The 26,672-nt window shown below is 45.1% G+C and overlaps 1 protein-coding gene across 4 annotated transcripts in view; it reads left to right on the top strand.

Moving 5' to 3' along the window:
* Nucleotides 1-366: 366 nt before the first annotated feature.
* The window catches only part of RUFY2 (RUN and FYVE domain containing 2), a 44,107-nt gene continuing 17,801 nt past the window's right edge, over nt 367-26,672 (top strand). Inside the window, exons 1-13 of one of the 4 annotated variants that reach the window (XM_062215263.1) lie at nt 367-464; nt 2,523-2,696; nt 6,743-6,860; nt 11,123-11,224; nt 12,793-12,916; nt 13,086-13,147; nt 14,711-14,776; nt 17,179-17,248; nt 18,657-18,758; nt 18,882-18,998; nt 21,533-21,700; nt 23,971-24,068; nt 26,478-26,597. In XM_062215263.1, coding sequence (XP_062071247.1) covers nt 461-464; nt 2,523-2,696; nt 6,743-6,860; nt 11,123-11,224; nt 12,793-12,916; nt 13,086-13,147; nt 14,711-14,776; nt 17,179-17,248; nt 18,657-18,758; nt 18,882-18,998; nt 21,533-21,700; nt 23,971-24,068; nt 26,478-26,597 — 1,325 coding nt within the window. In that variant the 5' untranslated portion in view covers nt 367-460. The other 3 variants (XM_062215262.1, XM_062215264.1, XM_062215260.1) reach the window with 3 other exon arrangements.

Below are 26,672 nucleotides of genomic sequence, written 5' to 3'. Positions count from 1 at the left end.
TAAACGTCGTGCTCTGGGGCTTTCTACACTGTTTCAGCAGATTTCTGCCCGCTGTTAGCCTCTGTGCGTTTGCGAAGGGGAAAGCAAGGCCGGGCAGGTGCGGTCGATGTCATCCCCGCCGGCCCGCGGGGGTGCAAGCAATTTCCCGGGGCTCCAACCCTCTCGCAAGGCCAGCCCCCGCGACTGGCGGAGCCCGGGGCGAGACTGGTGGTCTCGGGCCGGAATCCAGCCCTCGGGCTCTTCCCGCAGGGCCCCTATGGACGCGAGGGGCAGGGGCGGGTTTTCTCTCTTGCCCGGAGCGGGCGCCGCGGCCCTGCGGAGCCGCCCGGAGGTCCTCCCGCCGCCGGGGGCGCTGTGGGCCGCAGCGGGCCTGCTTGCAGATGCGGTGCTGGCCGCCCGGCGCCTGGAGGGAGCTGCTGGCCGGGCCCGGGGAGCCCCTGCCCGAGACCGCGACGCCGCCATGGGTGAGGGGAGCGCGCCGACTGCGGGCCTCTGGCCCCACGTCCCGGGGCTGCCGGTCGCGGCCGGGCGAGGAGGGCCGGGAAGGGGGCCGCGGAGGGCCGCCGACTCCGAGCTGGGGCCCGAGTCTAGGGTGGGCGGGGGCAGCCCGGGACTCGGGGGCTCCCGGGGTCGCCATGGCAACGCGCCCCCCTCGTTTCCCTTCGCGTCCCCGCCCCCAGTCTGAGGCCCAGCGGCTGAGGACTCGAGGTCCGACGGCTTCTCGGGAGCGAGGGCAGGGCCGGCCTGGGTGTCTCCGGGTCGAGGGCCAGTGGCCGACAGGGCGATGACTTTCCAGGTTTGGGGGTGGCGGAGGGAAGACGCATCTCAGGCTTCCGCCTGGGTGCCCGACGCCGAGGGAGGGCGAGGGCGAGCCATGCCGGGCAAGACGCTGGGTGAGCCCACGGCGGGGTCCTGGGGGCGCCCCCGGGCCTTCGGGTAGCCTGGGGGTGGGGGAGGGAGAGGGGCAGAGAGGGGGCTGTGGGCCCGGGCGTCCCCGGTGCTTTGCGGCGTGCCGGTGCACCTGCGGCCCGGGCCGGGGCGTGGCGGCCGTGCTGGCGGCCCTGGGCGTGGGAACTGCGGGTGCCTTTCTGTGGTGGTCCTGTCGCGCCTTGCTGGTGGGGTGGGCACTGTTAGAAAGATGAGAATGGCCGTAACTCAGGGGGCGTCAGGCGATGTCGCTCGGGAAAATAAAGAGGGAGTCATACATAGCGCGATGCAGATTTGCAGAATAGGAGCGAGCGGGTGTGGACGGTGTCGGCCGCCAGCTTGGTCACAGCCTTTTATGTTGGTGAGGAGTCGGCGTCAGGCTTCATGCCTGGCTCAGAACTGGAATGCTAGGTCCCTGGGAACTCTGGGTTTGTGTCCAGTGGGAGAAAAATGGACATTTTGCGTACTTGGATTTGTACATTTGTCGGAGATGATGAAGTGATGTTTTACTAGGTGCTTAATTTTTTTGCATCTCCGTCTTTAAAGAATGTTTATTTTCATCTTCTTGGAGAGAGAAATAGAGATTGATCTTAACATCTGCTGGTGCACTTCCCAAATGCCTGCGACGGCTAGGAGCCCAGAACTCCAACAGAGTCTCCCACGTGGATGGCAGGGACCCAAGCACTGGGGCCATCCTCTGCTGCCTCCCAGGGTGCATTAGCTGGAAGCTGGAGCAGAAGCAGAGGAGCAGCCATCCCAAGCTGTGGCTTAACCCACTGCACCACAATGTGTGCCCTTAGCTCCTCAGTTTTGTCATCTGTGTTTACTGAAAATACTCCTGCCAGTCACGGCGATGGTGCCAGAATGGGGACGCATCTGAGTGTCTTAAGTAAACTGAGAAACTTGTGGGAAGAAAACTATTTTTGTGAATTTGAAAATAGCAATTAAAAATAAGGCTTTTTGCAAGTGCATCTATTAACTCGGTACCAGTCTGAAACAGTGGACAGCATTGGCTATGTGGAAGGGCGGAGGGCTTTAGAATGGAATCATGCAATGTAGAATTCCTGGGAGAATGGAAAAACAAGACAAAGTGAAAATGAGAAATTGAGTGACTGCTCTATTTTCTTATTTGTCAGTGTATTTTACCTGTTTCGTTTGTTATGGGTATTACTGAAATGTTAGAATGTCAACTACTTTTTATTGCTAGTTTATTCTGGATATTTTTGCCTTGAAATTCATCCTTACACAGTGCCTGCCATCCAGCTTTTACGTGAGCCCCTTAAACATGTTGTCTATGACCGCAAACGTACCTCTGCAGAATACTATTTTTAAAACTTTCCTTGCAAAGAGATGCCGCAAAATTAAAATATAGAATGGCAAATTTGCAGAGCCTTGAGGATGACTTACAAACCCTGGCAGCTATGGGCGTGATGGTTTCCTATGGTGTGTGTGAGGGAATCATGAAGTTACCTTAGTGGGGAAACAGATTTTCCCCACAAGGATAAGCAAATCACTGTTGGAGTCCCAGGGGGAAGAGAAGAGTTTGTTTCTCACTGTAATGCCTTGCAGTGATGTTGGACTTCTTGTGCTTTCAGCTACAAAAGACCCCACAGCTGTCGAGCGAGCAAACTTGCTAAACATGGCTAAACTGAGTATCAAAGGACTCATTGAATCGGCTCTGAGCTTTGGCCGCACCCTGGATTCTGACTACCCTCCCTTGCAGCAGTTTTTTGTTGTTATGGAGCATTGTCTGAAACATGGTCTTAAAGGTACCACAAGATTATTTAAAAAAAAAATTTGCCTTAGAACCCTCCCCCCTTCCATCTTAAATATCCTTGAAAATGTAGTATTTTTTTTTCCAGGCCATAATTACTGTTATATGGAATTTTAAAACACTTGAGTGGATTATTTGGGGAGAAAACATCTTAACCACTTTGTTTTGTTGTTGTTGTTGTTTGTTTTGTTTTGTTTTTGACAGGCACAGTGGACAGTGAGAGAGAGAGAGACAGAGAGAAAGGACTTCCTTTGCCGTTGGTTCACCCTCCAATGGCTGCCGCGGCTGGCGCGCTGTGGCCAGCGCACCACACTGATCCGAAGGGAGGAGCCAGGTGCCTCTCCTGGTCTCCCATGGGGTGCAGGGCCCAAGCACTTGGGCCATTCTCCACTGCACTCCCGGGCCACAGCAGAGAGCTGGCCTGGAAGAGGGGCAACTGGGACAGAATCCGGTGCCCTGACCGGGACTAGAACCCGGTGTGCCGGCGCCGCAAGGCGGAGGATTAGCCTAGTGAGCTGCGGTGCCAGCCCAACCACTTTGTTTTCTTTTTTTTTGACAGGCAAAGTGGACAGTGAGAGAGAGAGACAGAGAGAGAAGACGTGGACAATGAGAGAGAAAGAGAAAGGTCTTCCTTTGCCATTGGTTCACCCTCCAATGGCTGCCGTGGCTGGCGCACTGTGCTGACCCAATGCAGGAGCCAGGTGCTCATCCTAGTCTCCTATGGGGTGCAGGGCCCAAGGGCCCAAGCACTTGGACCATCCTCCACTGCACTCCTGGGCCACAGCAGAGAGCTGGCCTGGAAGAGGGGCAACCGGGACAGAATCCGGCACCCCGACCAGGACTAGAACCCGGTGTGCCGGCGCCGCTAAGCGGAGGATTAGCCTGTTGAGCCACGGCACTGGCCAACCACTTTGTTTTCTAATAGATGCTCTTCAGAAAATACTTTCTTGTTAGTATCCTTTTTTTTTTTTAAAAGATTTAATTATTTTACTTGAAAGTCACAGTTAAACAGAGAGAGGAGAGGCAGAGAGAGGTCTTCCATCTGCTGGTTCATTCCCTAGATGGCTGCAACTGCACTGATCAGGAGCCAGGAGCTTCTTCCGGGTCTCCAACGTGGGTGCAGGGGTCCAAGGACTTGGGCCATCTTCTACTGCTTTCCCAGGCAATAGCAGAGAGCTCGATCGGAAGTGGAGCAGCTGGGACTAGAACCGGCATCTATATGGGATGCCAGCTCCACAGGTGGAGGATTAACCTACTGTGCCACGGCGCTGGCCCAAATAAAAAATACTTTAAGAAGGAAACCTTTCAACAAAATTTGAGAAATGTTATGTGATATAAATATACTCATTTTTATTTCTTTAATTAGAGACATAAAGTTGTTATTTATTTATTTATTTGAAAGTCAGAGTTACAGAGGAAGGGAGAGAGAGAGAAAGAGAGAGAGAGATAGAGAAAGAAAATAAAGAAATATCTTGTATCCACTGGTTCACTCTCCAAATAGCTGCAACAACCACGTCTGGGCCAGGCCAAAGCCAGGAGCCAGGAGCTTCAGCTAGGTCTCCTGTGTGGGAGCCAGGTACTTGGGGCATCTGGATCAGAAGTGGAGCAGCTAGGACTCAAACCAGAGCTCATATGGAATACCAGTGTCACAGGCTGTGGCTTAACCCATAATGCCACGATGCTGGCCTCAAATTATTTCTTCAAGTTATATGAATAATAATGAGCTAAGTGCTTTTTGTATCAAAAACCTAGAACTGTACAAAGCAAGTTTCTGTTTGTTTCCTTTCATTCATCTCCCCAAAGGAAATCAGTGTCATTCTTTTAATCCTTTTCTGTTTTTTTTCTTTTACTATAAATATTATTCTGTAAAACTTAGTGGTGTGGTTTGTGATCTTCCCATTTGTATAAAAGTTCAGATCACATTTTAATAAGTTTATTTTCAGCTACTTAAAAGGCACAGTGAGAGAGAGAGTGAGCGCCTGGAGCCCTGAAATCCATCTGGGTCTTCCAAATGGGTAATAGGGGCCCAGGTGCTTGAGCTGTCACCCCCTGCCTCCTGGGATGCACATCAGCAGGAAGCTGGACCAGAGTCAGAGCCCGGGGGCTGGCGTTGTAGCGCGGCAGGTTAGCTGTCACCTGCCGAGCTAGTGTCCTGGGTAAGCAACAGTTCAAGTCCTTGCTGCTCCACTTCTGATCCAGCTCCCTGCTAATGCACCTGGGAAAGCAGCAGAAGGCCCTGGGCTCCTGCCCACGCATATGGGAGACCTGGATGGAGTTCCAGGCTCCTGGCTTTGGCCTGGCCAAGTCTCAACCATTTGTGGATTGAACCAGCAGATGAAAGAGTTATCTTTCTCTATCTCTCTCTCTCGTCCTCTCTCTCCCCATAACTCTGCCTTTAAATAAATAAATAAATCATTTTTTTTAAGAATTAAAAAATGCTGGAACTCCAACCCAGGCATTCTGATATGGGACGCTTAACCAAGTAGTTGCTTAACCCACTGTTATCACAATGCCTGATGCTTATTATCCTCTACTTCGTAAAACATAGTGAACTGTGTTATGGCAGTCATAGGCTTACCTTGGTGTATCATTATAAAGCTGCTTTGTGGGGCTGGTAGTGTGACACAGTGAGCAAGCCACCACTTGTAATGCTGGCATTCCATATCAGAGTGTGGTTGGAGTCCCAGCTGCTGTGCTTCTGATCTAGCTTCCTGCTCATACGCCTGGGAAGACACCAGAAGGTGGCCCAAGTATTTGGACCCATGCCACTCATTTTTTTTTAAAGATTTATTTATTTATTTGAAAGTCAGAGTTATACACAGAGAGAAGGAGAGGCAGAGAGAGAGAGAGAGAGGTCTTCTGATGGTTCACTCCCCAATTGGCCACAACAGCTGGAGCTGCACTGATCTGAAGCCAGGAGCTTCTTCTGGGTCTCCCACGTGGGAACAGGGGCCCAAGGACTTGGGCCATCTTCTACTGCTTTCCTAGGCCACAGCAGAGAGCTGGATCAGAAGTGGAGCAGCCGGGTCTCGAACTGGTGCCCACATGGAATGCCGGCGCTTCAGGCCAGGACATTAACCTGCTGTGCCACAGGGCTGACCCCTGGACCCATACCACTCATGTGTGAGACCAGAGTGGAATTCCTGGTGCCTGGCTTTGGTCTATCCAGACCTGGCTGTAGTGACATTTTGGGGAGTGAACAATGGATGGAATATCTTTCTCCCTCTCCCCTACCTCCCTACTCTCTGTGTTGCTCTGCCTTTCAAGTAGATAAATACATCTTTTTTTTGGAAGATAGATTTATTTATTTGAGCAAGGTAGAGTTATAGACAGAGAGAGGGAGAGACAGAGAGAGAGGTCTTCCATTGCTGGTTCACTCCTGAAATGAGTGCAGTGACGAGAGCTGGGCCGATCTGAAGCCAGGAGCCAGGAGCTTCTTCTGGGTCTCCCATGCAGATACAGGGCCCAAGCACTTGAGCCATCTTCCACTGCTCTCCCAGGTCCTAGTAAAGAGCTGGATGAGAAGAGGAGCAGCCAGGTCACGAACCGGCACCCATATGGGATGCGGCACCAGAGGTGGAGTCTTAGCTCATTACAACACAGTGCCAGCACCATAAATTCATCTTTTAAAAAAAGGAACAATGGGGCTGGTGCTGTGTTGCAGCAGGTTAAAGCCCTGACCTGTGGTGCCGGTATCCCATATGGGAGCCTGTTCGAGTCCTGACTGCTCCACTTCCGATCCAGCTCTTTGCTAATGCACCTAGGAAAGCAGTATAAGATGGCCCAAGTGCTTGGGCCCTTGCACCCAATTGGGAGACTTAGAAGAAGCTCCTAGTTCATGGCTTTGATCAGCTCAGCTCCGGCCATTGCAGACATTTGGGGAGTGAACCAGTGGATAGAAGATCTCTCTCTCTCTGCCTCTCCTTGTCTCTCTGTATCTCTGCCTTTCAAATAATGTTTGTTTAAAAAAAAAAAAAAAAAACTTAAGTTACTATACTTTTATATGTTGAAATTGTGTGCATTGTATTTTCTTTTTTTCAGTAAGAAAATCATTTTTGAGTTACAACAAAACCATCTGGGGCCCTTTGGAGCTGGTGGAGAAGCTGCATCCGGAAGCAGAGGAAATAGGAGCCAGTGTCCGGGACTTACCTGGTCTTAAGTAAGCAAGTGTGTTCTAGTGCACCCCCAGCCGCACAGGGTGCCCGCGGTTCTGCCAGAACACCTCCCACTCTACCGCCTTACCTGCTCTCCGTCTCATGTACCCTTCGCTCCTCCGTCCATGAATTTTGGGCATTCCTCATAGTTCGGCTCCAATTCCATTTCCTTTATGAAGTTTCTCTTGACCCCTTCAATAAGAATTAGCTGCTTCTTCCATTGTGCTCTTATTACAATCTTTCCCACTTTGTTTTATCACTTACTTCAGTTCTGCTTTGTATTGCAGGAAATTGCATGTCTCTTTAAGATAGGTGTCGCATTAAGCACCTCTGTTTTCTAAGTGCTAAACCAGTGTGCACATAGCAGGTAGGTGTCTTGTTGAAGATTGAATTAGGTAGGCCCAATTTAGGGCAGAGGCTCAGGAGACGGCAGTCCTCAGCTGAGCCATTTACTGATTTCCACATATTACTTTTGAGTCTCTGAAAATTGAGAGCATTAGTGAGACCTGCCTGTTTCATCAAACAAATATATGTGTAAGGTACTAAAAACTTGAGTTTTCTAGTTAGAAACTCATGAACATTGAACGTTTTTTGCAGGTATAAAGTGTTAAGGCTAAGTTCTTAGGTTCTTGAGGGTGTAATTAAAATTAAGTGCTCCCATTAGTTTATCTTAATTCTTGTGATTGAGGTGCTTTTTATGCTTAGCACCTTCTCTCAGATTTTAAGTTTTTCTCCTAGATAGCTTTACAATTTAGAGTTTTATATGTTATGGGGAGTATAATAGTTGGACTTTATTGAGTGATAAATAGCCACTGTTTATAACAAGACAACCTTTTTGGGGGCCAGCACTGTGGTGTAGCAGGTAAAGCCGCCTCCTGCGTTGGCAGCATCCCATATGGGTGCAGGTTTGTGTCCTGGCTGTTCTATATCAGGTCCAGCTCTCTGCTAATGACCTGGGAAAAGCAGCAGCAGATGGGCCAAGTACCTGGTCCTCTGTGCTCACATGGGGGACCTAAAAGAAGCTCCTGGCTCCTGGCTTCAGCCTGGCCCAGCCCTGGCTATTGTGGCCATCTGGGGAGTGAACCAGCGGATAGAAGACCTCTCTTTCTTTATTCCTTCTTTCTCTCTAACTACGTTTCAGATAAGTTTTTTTTTTTTTTTTTTTAATTTTTTTATTTAAGAGGTAGAGTTACAGACAGTGAGAGGGAGAGACAGATCTTCCCTCTGTTGGTTCACTCCCCAGATGGCTACAATGGCTGGAGCTTCGCCAATACAAAGCCAGGAGCCAGTTGCCTCTTCCTGGTCTCCCACGTGGGTGCAGGGGCCCAGGGACTTGGGCCATTCTCTACTGCTTTTCCACGCCATAGCAGAGAACTGGATGGGAAGAGGGGCAGCTGGGACTAGAACCAGTTCCCATATGAGATGCTGGTGCTGCAGGCAGAGGATTAACCTACTGCACCACAGCGCCGGCCCCGATAAGTCTTTTTTTTTTTTAAAGATAACATTTTATATAAAATATCTTATTTAGTGCTTAAGTCACTCTTAAAGGGTAGAGATTATTATGATCCTAATTGTACAGATGTGAAAAATAAATGCCAGAGAAGTCATAGTTAAGAAATGTCAGAGCGGGGCTGGCATTGTGGCCTAGTGGGTAAAACCGCTGCCTGCAATGCTGGATCCCCTATGAGGATCAGTTTGTGTTCTGGCTGCTCTACTTCCAGTCCAACTCTCTGCCATGGTCTGGGAAAGCAGTAGGAAATGGCTGAAGTCTTTGGGCCCCTGCACCCACTTGGGAGACCCAAAGGAAGCTCCTGGATCCTGGCTTCAGATCAGCCCAGCTCCGGCTATTGCAGACATTTGGGGAGTGAACCAGTGGCTGGAAGATCTCTTTATCTGCTTTTGCCTCTGTTTCTCTGTAATTCTGCCTTTCAAATAAATCTTTAAAAAAAAGAAAAAGAAATGTCAGAGCAAGGATTCAAACCCAATTTTAGGCCGGCGCCGTGGCTTAACAGGCTAATCCTCCGCCTTGTGGCACCGGCACACCGGGTTCTAGTCCCGGTCGGGGCGCCGGATTCTATCCCGGTTGCCCCTCTTCCAGGCCAGCTCTCTGCTATGGCCCGGGAAGGCAGTGGAGAATGGCCCAAGTGCTTGGGCCCTGCACCCCATGGGAGACCAGGAGAAGCACCTGGCTCCTGGCTTCAGATCAGCGAGATGCGCCGGCCGCAGCGGCCATTGGAGGGTGAACCAACAGCAAAAAGCAAGACCTTTCTCTCTGTCTCTCTCTCTCACTATCCACTCTACCTGTCTAAATAAATAAATAAAATTATTAAAAAAAATTTATTTTATTTAAAAAAAATTTTTTTTGACAGGCAGAGTGGACAGTGAGAGAGACAGAGAGAAAGGTCTTCCTTTACCATTGGTTCACCCCCTAATGGCCACTGCGGTCGGCGCGCTGTGGCCTGCGCACTGCGCTGATCCGAAGCCAGGAGCCTGGTGCTTCTCCTGGTCTCCCATGCAGGTGCAGGGCCAAAGTGATATTCATATGTGATACTATGTACAATATCATATTAGGTGAAGTGTTTTTCTTTAAAGATTTATTTATTTATTTGAAAGGCAGAATTGCAGAGAGAGAGGGAGAAACAGAGAGAGAAAGAGATCTTCCATCCACTAGTTCACTCCCCAAATGGCCACAACAGACAGGGCGGGCCAGGCTGAAGGCAGGAGCCTGGAACCTCATTGGGGTCTCCCACATGGGCTCAGGGACCCAAATACTTGGGCCATCTTCTGCTGCTTTCCCAGTTGCATTAGCAGGGAGCTGGATCAGAAGCGGAGCAGCTGGGACTTGGACTGGTGCTCATGTGGGATGTTGCTGTTGCAGGTGTTAGTTTAACCTACCACGCATGGCTCTGGCCCCTGTTTTTTATTTTTTTAAAGATTTGTTTACTTGAAAGGCAAAGAAAGAGAGAGGTTCCATCTGCTGGTTCACTCCCCAAAAGGCTGCAGTGGCCGGGGCTGGGCCAGGTTTAAGCCAGGAGCCTGGAGCTCCACTTGGGTCTCCCATGTGGGTGCAGGGTCCCAAGTACATGGGTCATCGTCACTGCTTTCCCTGGCACATTAGCAACTGGCACTCCGATATGGGATACCCCTTCACAAGCAACAGCTTAACCTGCTATACCACAATGTCAGCCCCTAAATAATTTTTAAAAAAAAATCACTTCAGGGACCGGATGGAGTTCCTGACCCTTAGTTTCCATCTGGCCCAGCCCTGGCTGTTGAAGCCATTTGGGGAGTGAATCAATGGATGAAAGATATCTCTCTGTCTCTCCCTCTGCTCCCCAACCCCCATCACTCTGCTTTTCAAATAAAAAGATGAAGACAAAAAAATTTTTTTAAAGACTTCTTTCTTTATTTGAAAAGGTTAGAGGGAAAGAGATCTTCCGTCTGCTGATTCACTCCCTGGATGGCTGCAGTGGCTGGGGCTAGGCCAGGCTGAACCCGGAGCCAGAAGCTTCATTCAAGTCTCCTCCCTGGGTGCAGGAGCCTGAGTACTTAGGCTGTCTTCTGCTGCTTTCCCAGGCACCTTAGCAAGGACCTGGATTGGAAGCCTAGCAGCTGGGACTTGGACTGCCGCCCATGTGGGGTGCTGGCATCGCAGGGGTAGCTTTACCCATTATGCCACAATGCTGGCCCTGAAGAAATCTTTTTTTTTTGAAAGATTTATTTATTTATTTATTTGAGAGTCAGAGTTACACAGAGAGAGGGAGAGGCAGAGAGAGAGAGAGGTCCTCCATCTGAAGGTTCACCCTCCAATTGGCTTCAACGGCTGGAGCTGCGCCGATCCAAAGCCAGGAGCCAGGAGCTTCTTCCAGGTCTCCCACGTGGGTGCAGGGGCCCAAGGACTTGGGCCATCTTCTACTGCTTTCCCAGGCCACAGCAGAGAGCTGACTTGGAAGTGGAACAGCCAGAGCTCAAACTGGCACCCATATGGGATGCCAGTGCTTCAGGCCAGGGCATTAACCTGCTGCGCCACAGCGCCAGCCCCCTGAAGAAATGTTTTTAAAAAAAAATTTGTACTTAGGTGTTCTACAAGTATAGATTTATAGAATGGGTTTACATGCTCAAAAAGTTGGTTTAAAACTGTAGAAATGAAAACAGAACTGTGACAGAATGCCCTTCTTCCTTATGGGATTGTGCCTTGGCAGCAATGGAACGTGTAGTGCAGGCTCTCCGGCCAGGGCTGTTTTTCTGACCAGCTGTTTCTTTTCAGGACCCCCCTGGGTCGTGCGAGAGCATGGCTTCGGTTAGCCCTCATGCAAAAAAAGATGGCCGATTACCTGCGCTGCTTAATTATTCAGAGGGATCTCTTTAGGTTAGTATCACTAAGTCATGTTCATTTTCATTTTTCATTTCATTTGTATCTTGTTTTCCAAAAAGGATATAAGATGTAGTACAAGAAGGTACATAAAATACAATAAGATGGCATAAAAGAAAAAAGAGGAGGTAAGTAAAAGAGAAAAACACGTGGTAGGGGAGAACATGGGTCAGGAACTGGCCTAAAATATGAATATCATAAATTTACTATTTGCCAATAAGGGGAAATTTATGTATATTTATAAGTTAGTTTTGGTTTTCTGAATTATAATTAATTTTATGGATAACAGTATTTTATGGAATTTAATTGCTCAAGTTTCTTTTTAGATCATGAATGTCCAAGCTGTGTCTTCAGTAGTAGTGCAGGCCCAGGTGAGACCGGAAGCCTGGTGTTGAGGGCAGACCTGCAGGGAGGAGGTCTGTGGCGGCCCTGCGTCTGTCCTGGCACTCCCTGTGCCTTTCTGGTGTTGTCAGGAACTTGGCCCTGGTTTTGGTCTTTCTAATGGCTCTGTTTTACACCTCAGTTTTCTCATTTGTTAAATGGCAATGACTGTGCTACTTGGTATGCTTAGTAGCATACTGACTATGAGTTAAAGTCACAGTTACTGTTGGCAATTCTTAGTGTTTAGACGGACCTGTTTCTTTCATGAGTTTCTTGTTTGGACATTTTTTTAGAATTAGATATTCTTCAGTGTCTTTAATTGGTTTATCTGTTAAGAACATTTATGATATACCTACCAAATGCGTTGACTTGAGCACAAGCTTTGAAATGTTTCGTGTTCATTTCCCACCTTAGTCTTTATCCCCATAGACTTAATGAATCTTAGAGATGAAAATTGAACTCGGAAAAAGTGTCACGATCAGGTCAGTGCCAGTCCCCTGTCCTGAGAGTCAGAAGTTGGAGGCTTCAGTGTTGCCTTTTTCTTTTGATCTCTCTTGGCTTCTCTTTTCCTTTTCTCAAAATTCATTTTCTACTTTTATCTCCTTCAGTCCTTTTTTTAAGAAGTTTTTTAATATTGATGTTTAAATTTCTTTTTTATTTATTTGAAGATGAGAGTTACACAGAGAGAGAAGGAGAGGTGGAGAGGCAGAGAGGCAGAGAGGCGGAGAGGGGGAGAGAGAGAGAGAGAGAGAGGTCTTCCATCTGCTGGTTCACTCCCCAGTTGGCTGCAATGGCCAGAGCTGAGCCGATCTGAAGCCAGGAACCAGGAGCTTCTTCCAGGTCTCCCACGTGGGTGCAGGAGCCCAAGGGCTTGGGCCATCTTCTGCTGCTTTCTTAGACCATAGCAGAGAATTTGATCAGAAATGGGGCTGCTGGGACTCGAACTGGTGCCCATATGGGATGCTGGCACTGCAAGCAGCAGCTTTACCTGCTATGCCAACGCGCCGGCCCCAACGTTTAAATTTCAAAATTCTAAAATGTTATTCACATGTAGAAAGGCATATTTAAAGGTGCCTGACTCTACATGTCTATTAAGTACACAGTTAGGAAGGTAAGGCGCTAATATTCTGAAATTGATTTTTGAAATACACTTGTAATGTTTTTTATTGTTTGAATTTTCGCAGTGAGTTCTATGAGTATCACGCACTGATGATGGAAGAGGAAGGAGCAGTGATTGTGGGGCTGCTGGTTGGCCTGAACGTGATCGACGCGAACCTGTGTGTGAAGGGAGAGGATTTAGACTCACAGGTAAGTAGAGTGGTTGCCCTCCGATGCCCGGGTTCCTCCTTGATCCAGGGGCCATCTGGCGCCACAACAGTGCTGTTAAATACTAAAGAAAATTCGTTTACATGTGTAAGTTACTTCCAGTAATGTATTATTTCTTCCTTTTAAATAAAAATAACTTTGTTTACTTCAGGTTGGAGTGATTGACTTTTCCATGTACTTAAAGAATGAAGAAGATATTGGAAATAAAGAAAGGTATGATTTTTTTCATGTTATTCCACTTGTATTTTGTCATAGCTCTCTACAAGTCAGTATGAGATTGATTTACCTGCAATTAGTTTTTGTTTCCTTTTTTTCCCTCTCTCCTGTGTTTCCTGCTTTTAATTTTTACTTTTTATTACCAACTTTTCAAAGAAAATTTAGGAAAATCACTTAGAAGAAGGAGGCTTTAGGATAGAGTAGGACTTTTGGTCCTATCTGTAGTTACTGAGACTCATTTTAATAGTATAATTTAGTAGCTATGTTTTGTGATATAAGGGATGAAAGTGTATTATTTACAAGCTTACATGTGCTGATTTATTTATTTAAGATTTATTTTATTTATTTGAAAGAGTTAACAGAGGGAGGTATAGAGAGAGAGGTCTTCCATCCACTGGTTCACTCCCCAAATGGCTGCAGTGGCTGGAGCTGAGCCAATCCAAAGCCATGAACCAGGAGCTTCTTCCAGGTCTCCCACGGGGGTGCAGGGGCTCAAGCACTTGGGCCATCTTCTACTGCTTTCTTAGGCCCATTAGCAGGGAGCTAGATCAGAAGTGGAGTGGCCAAGACTCAAACCAGCATGTATATGGGATGCCGACACTGCAGGCCAGGGCTTTAAACCACTACGCCACAGCGCTGGCTCCCATGCTGATTTATTTTGAGATCTACCTGTTTAAATTTAAAGTACACTAATTTGAGACTGGCATTGTGGCAGAGTGGGTAAAGTCATATTGGCACCGGTTCATGTCCTGGCTGCTCTACTTCTGACCCAGCTCCCTGCTAATGGCCTGGGAAAAGCAGCGGAAGCATAGTGTTTGGGCCCCTGCCATGCACTGGGACAACCCAGTGGAGCTCTTGGCTTCAGCCTGGCCCAACTCTGGCCGTAGCGGCCATTTGGGGAGTAAACCAGCAGATGGAAGACCTCTCTATTTCTCCCGTTCTCTCTCTTTTTTTTTTTTTTTTTTGACAGGCAGAGTGGACAGTGAGAGAGAGACAGAGAGGAAGGTCTTCCTTTTGCTGTTGGTTCACCCTCCAATGGCTGCCGCGGTAGGTGCGCTGCGGCCGGCACACTGCGCTGATCCGATGGAAGGAGCCAGGTGCTTCTCCTGGTCTCCCATGGGGTGCAGGGCCCAAGCACTTGGGCCATCCTCCACTGCACTCCCTGGCCATAGCAGAGAGCTGGCCTGGAAGAGGGGCAACCGGGACAGGATCGGTGCCCTGACCGGGACTAGAACCCGGTGTGCCAGCGCCGCAAGGCGGAGGATTAGCCTAGTGAGCCGCGGCGCCGGCCTTCTCCCTCTCTTTGTAATGCTGACTTTCGACATAAATAAAACTTTAAAACAATGATAAAATGCACCAGTTATGTTGAGTCTAGTATTAGCCAGTGATTTCTTCAACAAAGATTAGAATTGATACACAGCTTGCTGCTCTGTGACTACCAAGATTCTTAAATTTTGTTTGAAAGACAGGACAATGATGTTTCACAACAATTTTTGATAATTTTTTACATCTAATAAATAACTTTCTGACTAGTACAAAGCTGCTTTTTCCTCCCTATAGGAATGTTCAAATTGCTGCCATATTAGATCAAAAGAATTACGTTGAAGAATTAAATAGGCAACTGAAGTAAGTATTCTGGATTCTTACTGTGTTTCTGTTTTTGTTATTTTCCCTTAAGTTCAGCTTAACCCAATCCTTTCTTCCAGGCATCTTTGGGAAGGGTTGAGGGCCTAGAGACTGGAAATTAAGAACAGAGAGAATTATTGTAGGTAATTCATGTTCAGCAGAAAATGAGAGTCTGATTTTAAATAGAATCTTTGTAGAGTATAAATAGAATTTTAGGCTTATTTTCTTGAGGGGGAAAAAAAGCCTAGATAAGGTGGAAGTCTATATTAATTTGATGGTTCAGAAATTCATTTACCTAGGCTGGTGTGGTGGTACAGCAGGTTAAGCTGCCTCCTGCATTGCCAGCATCCCATATGGGTGCTGGTTTGAGTCGTGGCTGTTCCACTTCCAATCCAGCTCCCTGCTAATGCGCTTGGGAAAGAAGTGAAAGAGGACCCAAGTGCTTGGGCCCTTGCACCGTGTGGGAGACCTGGAAGAAGCTCTTGGCTTGGGACTGACCCAGCCCTGGCTGTTGCAGCCATCTGGGGAATGAACCAACAGGTGGAAGATCTCTCTGTATCTCTCCCTCTTTCTTTGTAACTCTGCCTTTCAACTAAATAAGTAAATCTCTTAAAAAATTCGTTTTATTACTGTAAAGGGCTTCATGTGTGATTTGGCTTTGTCTTCTGTGGTGAAAGTTTTCTCCTTGGTCATGAAGCCATCAGTGACTGCTCTAGCTGAGACTTTCTGTGTCAAATTCTGTAGAGCAGGGGCAGGCATTTGGCGCAATAAAGGCACCGTTCATGCCACATCCCGTATCAGAGCGCAAGGGTTTGAGGCCCCACTCTGCTCTGGATTCCAGCATCAGCACCCCGAGAAGCAGCAGGTGACGTCTCAAGTACTTGAGTCCCTGCCATTTGTGTGGGAGACCCAGATTCCATTCTGGGCTCTCGGCTTTTATCTGGCCCAGCCTTGGCTGTTCCACATTTGGAGGGTGAACCAGCTGATGGGAACACTTGGTCTCTCTCAGTCCTAAATAAAATAAATAATATAAACAAAATACTGTACTGCAGTTCTAGTAGAAATATAATGTAAGGCAGATAATTTCAAATTTCTGATAATTTAAAAATAAAAATTAGCTAAAAATACATTTTGGCCGGTGCTGCAGCTCACTAGGCTAATCCTCTGCCTGCGGTGCTGGCACCCCGGGTTCTAGTCCCAGTTGCTCCTCTTCCAGTCCAGCTCTCTGCTGTGGCCCAGGAATGCAGTGGAGGATGGCCCAGGTTCTTGTGCCCTGCACCTGCTTGGGACACCAGGAGGAAGCACCTGGCTCTTGGCTTTGGATCAGTGCAGCACGCCAGCCGCAGCACACTGGCCGTAGCAGCCACTTGGGGGGTGAAGCAACGGAAAAAAGGAAGACCTTTCTCTCTGTCTCTCTTTCTCACTATCTAACTCTGTCAAAAAAAAAAAAAAAAAAAAAAGAGTACATTTTATTTAACCCAATATACCCTAAGTATTTTTAACATATAATCAAAAAAACCCTTATATAACCAGTAAAATAAATTACTCATTTTTATATATTTTACATTTTTTGTGGTACTTGCTTCAAAATATGTGTGTCTTTGACAGTACATTCTAAGTCTCACTAGGCACGCTTTATGTTCTTGGTAGTCACGTGACGCTCATGGCAGTCATACTGTCAGCAGAGAACCTGCACTCTGATATGGGATGTGGGTGTCCGAAGTGGTAGCTTAACCTGCTGTGTCACAACGCCTGCCCCAGACATAGGATTTAATAAAATATATGATAATGCCCATTCTTGTTCCACTTAAAAGTGCAAAAAACAAGTGTGTTCACATGGTGTAACCTAACCTTTGATTGTATCCTTGAGAGAAAGGCTGTTAACAGATAGGGTACCTGATGCTGAGTGTCTCATATTCGTGGTTCTCAAACGATAGGTGACTTTGGAGGTCTCTACGTTATGAAAATAGAGTCAAGCTTGAAATGTAGATCACTGTGTAAGTGGTTGATAAAGCCCACAATTATCAAGTGAATATTTAAAGTTCAACCTTTTAAAAATAATTTGAAGTATAATTTTAACAGTATTTAGTCATCTTTGTGTAGAATTTTTACTTTCAACTAGTATCATTTAAATGCAAGAAGGACTCTAAGAAGATGATAAAAATGCATGAGTAGCAGCAAAAGAAATTTTAATGGAAACATTGATTCTTTTGCTTTGGTCTTTGCTGCTTTCCTAGCCAAAATCAAGTTATCCAAGTTGATGAAATTTCCCACACTTAGAAACTTTAGGCCCTGTAGCTGGTAATATGTAAGTCAATATAATGAATGCAAAACAATATACTTCTTCTTGCCTTTGTGACTTGAGGTGATTTTGAATGAATTTTTTTCTTTACTAATTTCAGCAGCACAGTCAGCAGCCTTCATTCCAGAGTTGATTCATTAGAAAAGTCAAATACCAAGCTGATTGAAGAGGTATCGTCACCCAGTAGCAGAGCTGCTTCCCTGCACCTGTTGTCCGTGATCCTTTTCCGTTTTAAGTGTGATTGAGTATGTGTGGGCACACACACTTGAGTTGTGATGGGAGACTTACAGATGCAGTTAATGATGATGTTATACAGAAACCACATATTCTTTAGGCAGACTCCCAGTTTTGTGAATCTTTGAGATACTCAACTTCTAGAAATGAGCTCCAGAGACAAAATGCAAAACTTCTATAGAGGAGCTGTGATTATCTTAGAGCCAGGATGACCTGGTATTTAGATTGTGGAATAGGCATCACTGCATGATCATGTCCACCCTTTGTCCACCTCCCGTGGGTAAAACTTCCTGTGTGCTCTGCTTCTCTGCACTGTGGGAAGTGACTGGCCGATGGTCCCGGAGCTCACTTGAAGAAGAACCAGACACTTAGCTCTCTTTAAATACTATTTGGAGAATTGCTTTTTAGAGACATTTTTCATCTCTTAAAGAAAATCTGTTGCACAAAGTTATTGCTTCTTATTTTTAGAACTATTTAAGTTACAGGAAGAAGTCTATTATTAATGCTGTCAGCCCTATTTTCCATGACAAAATTCTTTTTTCTTTTAGAACTGGCCCCCTTTTTCCAAACCAGGTAGCACATTTTAGAATGCTTTTTCATTTTGATGGTACGACTCTGGATTGGGACCATTTTTAGAGCTATTTACTGTTTGTAACTCTTTTTGATGTTAGATACAATGTGAAGTTTAAGTTGTATCCTGGATAAAGTGTTCAGAAGTTAGCTAGCCAACATTAGGAAACAGTCCCCGCTTTGCTTTCTTGGGCTCCTTTTTTTCATTCTGGTCTCAGAGCCAAGCCACTTAGTTACTTAGGAGTTACTCATGTTTACCTCAAGTGGTGAGAGCTGTCTGATGTTAGTTGTAATCATTCAGATTATTGTTATGAACCCAGATTTTAAAAGTGTAAGCTATTCAGTAACCATGAGTGTCTGTGTTAGATTTTTCAGTGATTATACAACTTTCTTTCCTTACATGTGTTTGTGTCTTTAAGCAAGTCTTTATGGGCTTATTACTTAATGCATGGTTCTTTATATGCTTACTCAGATACTTTGTATCCAGGACATACTGTACATCAGACAATAAGTATAATGTAGGTATAATTATAGGCATAACAAATAAGTGTAACATTTCAACTACAAAATAGTAGTACAAAAGTAATTAAAAATATAATTTTTAAATGGTATTTTTGGATAGTAGGGAGTGCACTTTTCCTATCAACTTTTGAAAATTTTAGTAAACTGAAGATTTTATTTTCTGTTGTTTATAGCCATGAACATTACCTGAAGCACATATAAGTAAGGGTGTTTAAAATCTTTTTTTTCTTGCCCCCATTGCATAATTTTTAGTTGGCTATCGCGAAAAATAATATCATTAAACTGCAAGAAGAAAATCATCAGTTACGAAGTGAAAATAAATTGATTTTAATGAAAACACAGCAGCACCTAGAGGTATGTGTGGACTACTTTCAGCCTTGTGTCAGAAATGATCATATTTTCACATAAACGAGGTATTTTTTGTACTGTATTCATAGAAGTGATTATAGAATAGACAATTTTATGTTTTCTTTCTAGGTTACAAAAGTAGATGTGGAAACTGAGGTTCAAACGTATAAGCATTCTCGGCAGGGGCTGGATGAAATGTACAATGAAGCCAGAAGACAGCTTCGAGATGAATCTCAGTTAAGACAGGTAGGTTACATGCGTTACATAGCAAAATCCTAGGAATAATTTACTCTCAGCCAGGCACAACTTCAGATCTCCTTGAGCTAGCAAACTCACTCCCTTAACCCTCTCAAATTCTTTAAGCTCCCACTGTAGTGATTTTTTTTTTTTTTAAAGATTTATTTATTTGAATTGGCAGAATGACAAAGAGTGAGAGAGGGAGAGACAGAGATCTTCCATTTGCTGGTTCACTTCCCAAATGGCTTCAACCACTGGGACCGTGCCAGGCCAAACGCAGGACTCCAGAACTCCATCTGAGTCTCCCATATGGGTGGCAGGGGCCCAAACACTTGGGCCATCTTCTGCAGCTTTCCCAGGTGTATTAGCAGGGAGCTGGATCAGAGTGGAGCAGCTAGAAAACCACCATATGGATGCTGGTGTCACAGGTGGTGGCTTTACCCACTACACCACAGTGCAGGCACCTATATCAGTGTTTGCAAACTGTAAGTTATAGGGGCCAGGGGCCGGTGCTGTGGCATAGCAGGTAAAAGCCACTGCCTGCAGTGCTGGCATCCTATATTAGTGCCGGTTCAAGTCCTGGCTCCTCCACTTCCCATCTAGTTCCCTACTAATGTGCCTGGGAAAGCAGTGGAAGATGGCCCGAGTCCTTGGGCCCCTGCACCCATGTGGGAGACTCAGAAGAAGCTCCTGGCTCCTGGCTTCAGATTGGCCCAACTTTTGCTGTTGCAGCCAACTGGGGAGTGAACCAGCGGATGGAAGACCTCTCTCTCTCTCTGCCTCCCTTTCTGTGACTCTGACTTTCAAATAAATAAATACATCTTTTTTTTTTTTTTTTTTTTTTTTTTTTTTTGATAGGCAGAGTGGATAGTGAGAGAGAGAGAGACAGAGAGAAAGGTCTTCCTTTTTGCCATTGGTTCACCCTCCAATGGCCGCTGCGGCTGACGCATCGTGCTGATCCGAAGCCAGGAGCCAGGTGCTTCTCCCGGTCTCCCATGCGGGTGCAGGGCCCAAGGACTTGGGCCATCCTCCACTGCCTTCCCGGGCCATAGCAGAGAGCTGGCCTGGAAGAGGGGCAACCGGGATAGAATCCGGCACCCCAACCGGGACTAGAACCCGGTGTGCCTGTGCCGCAAGGCGGAGGATTAGCCGGTTAAGCCACGGCGCCGGCCAAAAAAATTTATTTAATTGCTTGAAAGGCCATTACAGAAAGAGGCAGAGACAGAGAAAAAGACAGGTCTTCATCCGCTGGTTTACTGCCCAGTTGGCTGCAATGGCCAGAGCTGCACTGAGCTGAAGCCAGGAGCCAGGAGTCTCCTCTGGGTCTCCCATGTGGGTGCAGGGCCCAAGGACTTGGGCCATCTTCTACTGCTTTCCCAGGCCATAGCAGAGTGCTGGATTGGAAGTGGAGCAGCTGGGACTCGAACCGGCGCCTATATGGGTTGTCGGCATTACAGGTGGCAGCTTTACCCACTATGCCACAGTGCCGGCCCCAAAAATTCTTTTTAAAAATATTTTTAAAGAGAGATTTAATTTATTTGAAAGGCAGAGAGATGGACAGATAGAGCTCCCATCACGATTTACTCCCCAAATGCCATTAACAGCCAGGGCTGGGCCAGGCCAAAGCCAGGAGTTGGTAACTCAATCCAAAATCCCACATGGGTAGCAGGGACCCAACTACTTGAGCCATCACCTGCTGCCTCCCAGGGTACACCTTAGTGGGAATCTGGTATTGGGAGCAGAGTTGGGGCTTGAACCCAGGCACTTGGGGTATGGGATGGATATGTTTGAAGCAGCATCTTTTTTTTTTTTTTTTTTTTTAAAGAAGATTTATTTATTTATTTGAAAAGCAGAGTTACAGAGAGGTAGAGAGAGACAGAGACAGAGAGGTCTTCTATCTGCTGGTCTACTCCCTAAATGGCCACAACAGCTGGAGCTGTGCCAAGCTGAAGCCAGGAGCCAAGAGCTTCTTCCTAGTCTCACACCGGTGCAATGGTCCAAGGTCTTGGGCCATCTTCTGCTGCTTTCCCAGGGCATAACAGAGAGCAGGATGGGAAGAGGAGCAGTTGGGTCTTGAACCAGCGCCCATATGGGATGGCAGCACTGCAGGTGATGGCTTTACCCACTATGCCACAGCACCAGCCCCCTGAAGCAGCATCTTGATCACTACGCCAAATACATGCCCCTGCTAAAAATTCAAGAAAAGGAATGAAAGTATTTGAGTATTTTTCTTATACTTGAACAGGCTAATTCATTTCCTTTGTAAAGGAAAATTATTTAATTTATGAGGCATAAAATATTTAATTCATGAACAAGTAGGATGATGATTAACAGAATATAGAAAATGCTTTCACCTTAGCCAAATTGCATTTGAAAATATTTAAGATACTGTGTTGATATAGGGCCTGATTCTCTTTAGTTAATTTAAATAGAACATTCTACATATAGAAAGGGAAATCCAAGTTGATCTCAGTGGCTGTCATGTATCCGACTCTGATACCCTGAAAAGGGGCATGTGAATTGAGGAGTCATTGAAATTGCAGGATGTGGAGAATGAGCTAGCTGTACAAGGAAGCATGAAACATGAGATTGAACTTGCCATGAAGTTGTTGGAGAAAGACATCCACGAGAAACAAGATACTTTGATAGGACTTCGACAACAGCTAGAGGAAGTTAAAGCAATTAACATAGAGATGTATCAAAAGTTGCAGGTAAGGAATTTTCTTAATCTCTTATAATTCTTTTTGTGTACACCAAAAATGAATATTTGTAGGAAGGGTTTGGTTTTTAAGAGATCAGCCCCTTTTAACTCTGTCATATTGATTATAAGAGCCAGTGTGTATTTTTCTTGATGGAAGCTCTAAGAAATTTAATGCAGTATATAAATATATGGAAATATCACATCACATCCTATAAATATGTACATTTTTAACTTAATATCTTCAGTTAAAAATAGTAAAATTAATGAAAGCCGAAAAAGCAAATAAATGTTATAAAAACATGATAAAGGACAAACGTATCACCTGTCTGAAGTTTTTTAAAAATATTTATTTGAAAGGCAGAGTTACTGAAGAGAGGGAGGGAGAGGCAGAAAGAGATCTTCCATCTGCTAGTTCACTCCCCGAGTGGGGCGGGGGTGATCCGGAGCCAGGAGCCAGGAGCCTCTGGGCCAGCCATGTGGTTAAAGGGGCCCAAGCGCCTGGGTCATTTTCTGCTGCTTTCCCAGGTGTAATCAGGGAGCTGGATCGGAAGTGGAGCAGCGGGGACTTGAAACTGCTGTGCCACAGCTCTGCCCTTGAATTTGTTAATATTGAATATTGAATAACAATGTATTGAAAATTGTTAATATTAAAATGTTAACAGTATAAACAAGTATCCAAAAGTGTTTTGCATGTTTATACAGTGTATTACTGAGAAAGGTTTAATTTTGACTGAGATGTTTCACTATTGTAATTGTGAAATTTCTAATAAATGACATTGCTGTTAAATAGATTTGTTGTCAAAAATCCCCTTAAATTTAATTAATTTGAAAAATGACATATTTTACAAGAATTCTATTATCTTCAAAAACAGAGTTTTTTTTTCTTTATTACATTTTTAAAAAATATTTTATTTATTTATTTGAGAGGTAGAGTTACAGACGGTGAGAGGGAGAGACAGAGAGAAAGGTCTTCCTTCCATTAGTTCACTCCCCAAATGGCCCACCTGGCCAGGAGCCAGGTGCTTCTTCCCGATCTCCCATATGTGTGCAGGGCCCATGCACTTGGACCATCTTCTGCTTTCCCAGGCCATAGCAGAGAGCTGTATTGGAAGAAGAGCAGCTGGGATTAGAACAGACGCCCATATGGGATGCTGGCGCTGCAGGTGGAGGATTAACCTACTGCACCATGGCGCCAGCCCCTCTTTATTACATTTTAAATGAAGACTAGTAGCACTGTTTTTATCATAGAATTACTTAATGTGTACATTAATACTCATTTCAAAGACACAATTCCTATGACAAAATAGTCTAAAAAAACTTAAAATATCCAGGTTCAAAAATAAAAATGGTGCAGGTCTTTAGCCTAGTGGTTAGGACATTGGTTAAGGTGCCCATGTCATATATTGGAGTTTGATACCCAGCTCTGGCTCCTGTATTCAGCTTCCTGCTAGTACAGTTCCTGGGAGGCAGCAGTGATGGCTCAAGTAATTAGGTTATTGCCACCCACATGGGAGACCTGGCTTCTAGTTCTGGCCCCAGTCTAGTCTCAGCCATTGGGAGCATTTGGGAAGTGAATAATGAATGGCAATGCCCCCCCCCCTTTTTTTTTTTTTAAATTTTATTTATTTGAGAGGTAGAATTACAGACAGAGGGAGAGACAGAGAGAAAGGTCTCCGTCCATTGGTTCACTCCCCAATGGCCACAACGGTCAGAGCTGCGCCAATCCAAAGCCAGGAGCTCCTTCTGGGTCTCCCACGTGGGTGCAGGGGCCCAAGGACTTGGGCCATCTTCTACTGCTTTCCCAGGCCATAGCAGAGAGCTGGATTGGAAGTGGATCAGCCGGGACCCATATGGGATGCCGGCATCGCAGGCGGAGTATTAACCTACTGCGCCACAGCGCCAGCCCTGAGAGTGTTCTTTCTAACTGTGACAGTCTGTCTTTGTTGGGGTGGCATTGTGGCTTAGCAGGTAATGCTGCTGGTTTGTGCCCTGGCTGTTCCACTTTCCTTCCAGCTCCCTGCTAATGGCTAATGAGAAAAGCAGCAGATGACCAAAGTGTTTGGGCCCCTGCCACCTACGTGGGAGACCTGGGTAAAGCTCCCGGCTCCGGGCTTCTATCTGGCACAGTACAGGCCATTGTGGCCTTCTGGGAGTGAACCAGTGGATGGAAGATGTCTCTCTTCTGTCTGTCTTTTCCTCTCTCTGTAACTCTGGATTTCAAAATAAGTAAATTTTTTTAAGAAATGAAAACCAGTATAGTTTTCATATTTTTATAAATAGGGTTCTGAAGATGGCTTAAAAGAAAAAAATGAAATAATTGCCCGACTAGAGGAAAAAACCAGTAAAATTACTGCAGCCATGAGGCAGCTGGAACAAAGGTACACCACTTCCAATCTTAGTTTCTTTCTTCCCCCTTCTTCCTCCCTTTTTTCTTTATTCAACTCTGACACCTGCCACAGAAACCGTTAGGAAAATATAAATTAGACATGTTTTTTGTTTAAGCCCAGCAGGATTTTGCCTTTTGTTTTGGTTGTTGCATGGAATCAAGTTGCTTTATATTAGGCTGATTTGTTTCAGTTTGCCATTTTGTAGATTTTTTTTAAAAGCCTAATATCAGCAGTTTTCTGTGGTTCAACCTACTATATAAAACAAATACACAAACAAAAACCTTAAAAAATTCAAAATGAACAAAATCCGTGGTGGGATTATCCCTGATTGATTCCCATGCATATTAATTGTCATGTTCTTTTCCATTCACCATCTCTTTATCTGAAATCAGGCATTCTGAATTGGTAGTTTAGTTTTGTTTCTTTGACCTAGGACCCTCAACCCAACCCAAGATACAATTTTGTTTAAATTGAATTGGTTTATATTAGCATTTTTCACTTTTATTGTTGGAAAATGTAATGTATTTCCATTGCCCCGTCATGTTGGTGTCAACATGTGTCTTATCATTGCTTTCTTTGAATCTACTTATGAAAAACATAACTATTAATGCTTTATGGACATGAATATTCTTTTATTGACATCCTCTTTCTTCTTTTTTCTTTTTTGTTTTCTTTATCCCCATTTTTACATTTTGGACATCTTTATTACCTTTTTCTGTCTTTGATTTCTGTCCATTCCATTATGAAGTGACAATGATTTGTTAACTCAAACTAGGACAATTGCAATGTCATTGGTGAAATGTGCCAGCACTGACACTCAGGACCAGTACAAGCTGGTCAAGGATATCTCTTTCTGAAAACTACTCATTTAACCAGACTAAAAGAGAATCAACAGTTTTGTACTATATTAAATAGAAAAGAATTTATGCTGTTAAGTAAAAGGGTGTTAGGAGCCCTGTCCGTTTCTTGGTTGGCTGCTGTGGTCCCTTGCCATACAGCAGAATGGGCACACTTGGATTTCCAGAAATGCTCCCCTCAAACCTCGTGTACGAGGGCCGGTTCGAGTATTGGCCCTTTGGAGGTCAGGATTTACAAATGCAGTTTTATCTTTTTTAGCAACTTTTTGATGGAAAACATACAAATTGTTTAAAAACCAGTTAACCCTTAGTTTCACAATGTGTTGGCACTGATTTTTTTTCTCCATTGGCCCACTGTTGGCTTGACGACCCCTTTCCTGGCTGTCAGGTAGTTGACAGCCCATGACGGCCGCCGCCCCCTGCTTCAGCGTCACAGTCTTCCAGTCCCCACAGCTCTCGCTGGTGATAGCACAACTTCCAGGCCTACCTCATCTGACGTTCTCTTATTCTCTCTAACCTTAAAGAAGAGCACCTCCACCACCCTGACATTTAAATTTAAATTTTGATTAGAGATAACGTAAATGTTACTCTCCATTCTTTGGAAGCAGCATTTCTGTTTCTGAAATGTGTGGGGGTTGCCCTATGGGGTATGGTTTTCAGGCAAAAAGATAGTGACAGGTTTTTTAATAGTTAATTGAACAGAAATTTGTGATTTGCAATAAGGAGTTAAGGTTCCTTGAATCTTTGGAGATATTTTCTTATAAAAACACTGAAATTAAACTGAGAAATCTTAGATGGCCAAAGGAGGCAGGAAGTAGAACTAGGCATAGGGAGAAACAATGAGTTACGAATAAAAATAGAAAAAATCAAAATTACATTTTTAGCTGATTTTTAATATTCATTTGGAGGAACAAAAATGATCTCTAGACAATGATGCCAACTAGCACTAAATTTGTTTTGTCTCTTTAAAAAAAAAGCCCATCTATGTCCACACCCATAGACGTCACATGGCTTTGGCATAATTTAGTGAATGCATAGAGATCCCATAGGAGAGACTCGGCTGTCATTTGGAGTAGTTGCAGGTCTTTGCTCTCGGCCTTGCAGCACACGTGATTCCTGGCGTACACATCTGAGCGTAGCGCGACAGTGTGGCTTCTTTACCTAGTGTAGGCATAGTGCTATGATTTTCATGGTTTTGTATAAAGGCACTAACATACCTGTTAGATTTTGAAATTTGATTCATTACGCTCTACCTAAGTGGTAAAGGCTGTATTGCTTTGCATTGTTAATTATGAAAGATAAATAAAACAAATTTGAAGATCGTATTCTGGGCATATTATATGTTATACTGGAAAAAAAAATCACAAAATAGTTTCTAGACATTGTGTGGCTCTTTCACGTTTGAGTTTGTGAGTTTTCCCCAAACTTTGTTTTCATTTAGAAATGTTTCTATTTCCCCATTTTTCTTTTCTTTGTCTTCTTCACCCTTTTACACCCTAGTTCTAGCCTCAGTTTTACCCAAAGTTGATTTGAATTACACCAGATTGCAGCAAGCAGAGAAGGCGCAAATGGAAGCTGAAGCTGAAGACGAGAAATATCTACAAGAATGTCTGAGTAAATCCAACAGTCTGCAGAAACAGATCGCCCAGAAGGAGAGACAGCTGTGAGTATTTATTCCCTGGAAATAAATACTTGAATTAGCATAGTTCTACTACCCCACCTCCTTTTTTTGGGGGGA

Source organism: Lepus europaeus, chromosome 17, assembly GCF_033115175.1.
Source record: "Lepus europaeus isolate LE1 chromosome 17, mLepTim1.pri, whole genome shotgun sequence".
NCBI classification, from domain to species: domain Eukaryota; kingdom Metazoa; phylum Chordata; class Mammalia; order Lagomorpha; family Leporidae; genus Lepus; species Lepus europaeus.
Note: the sequence above shows the minus strand (reverse complement) of the source record. Positions and strands in the feature narration are given on the sequence as shown.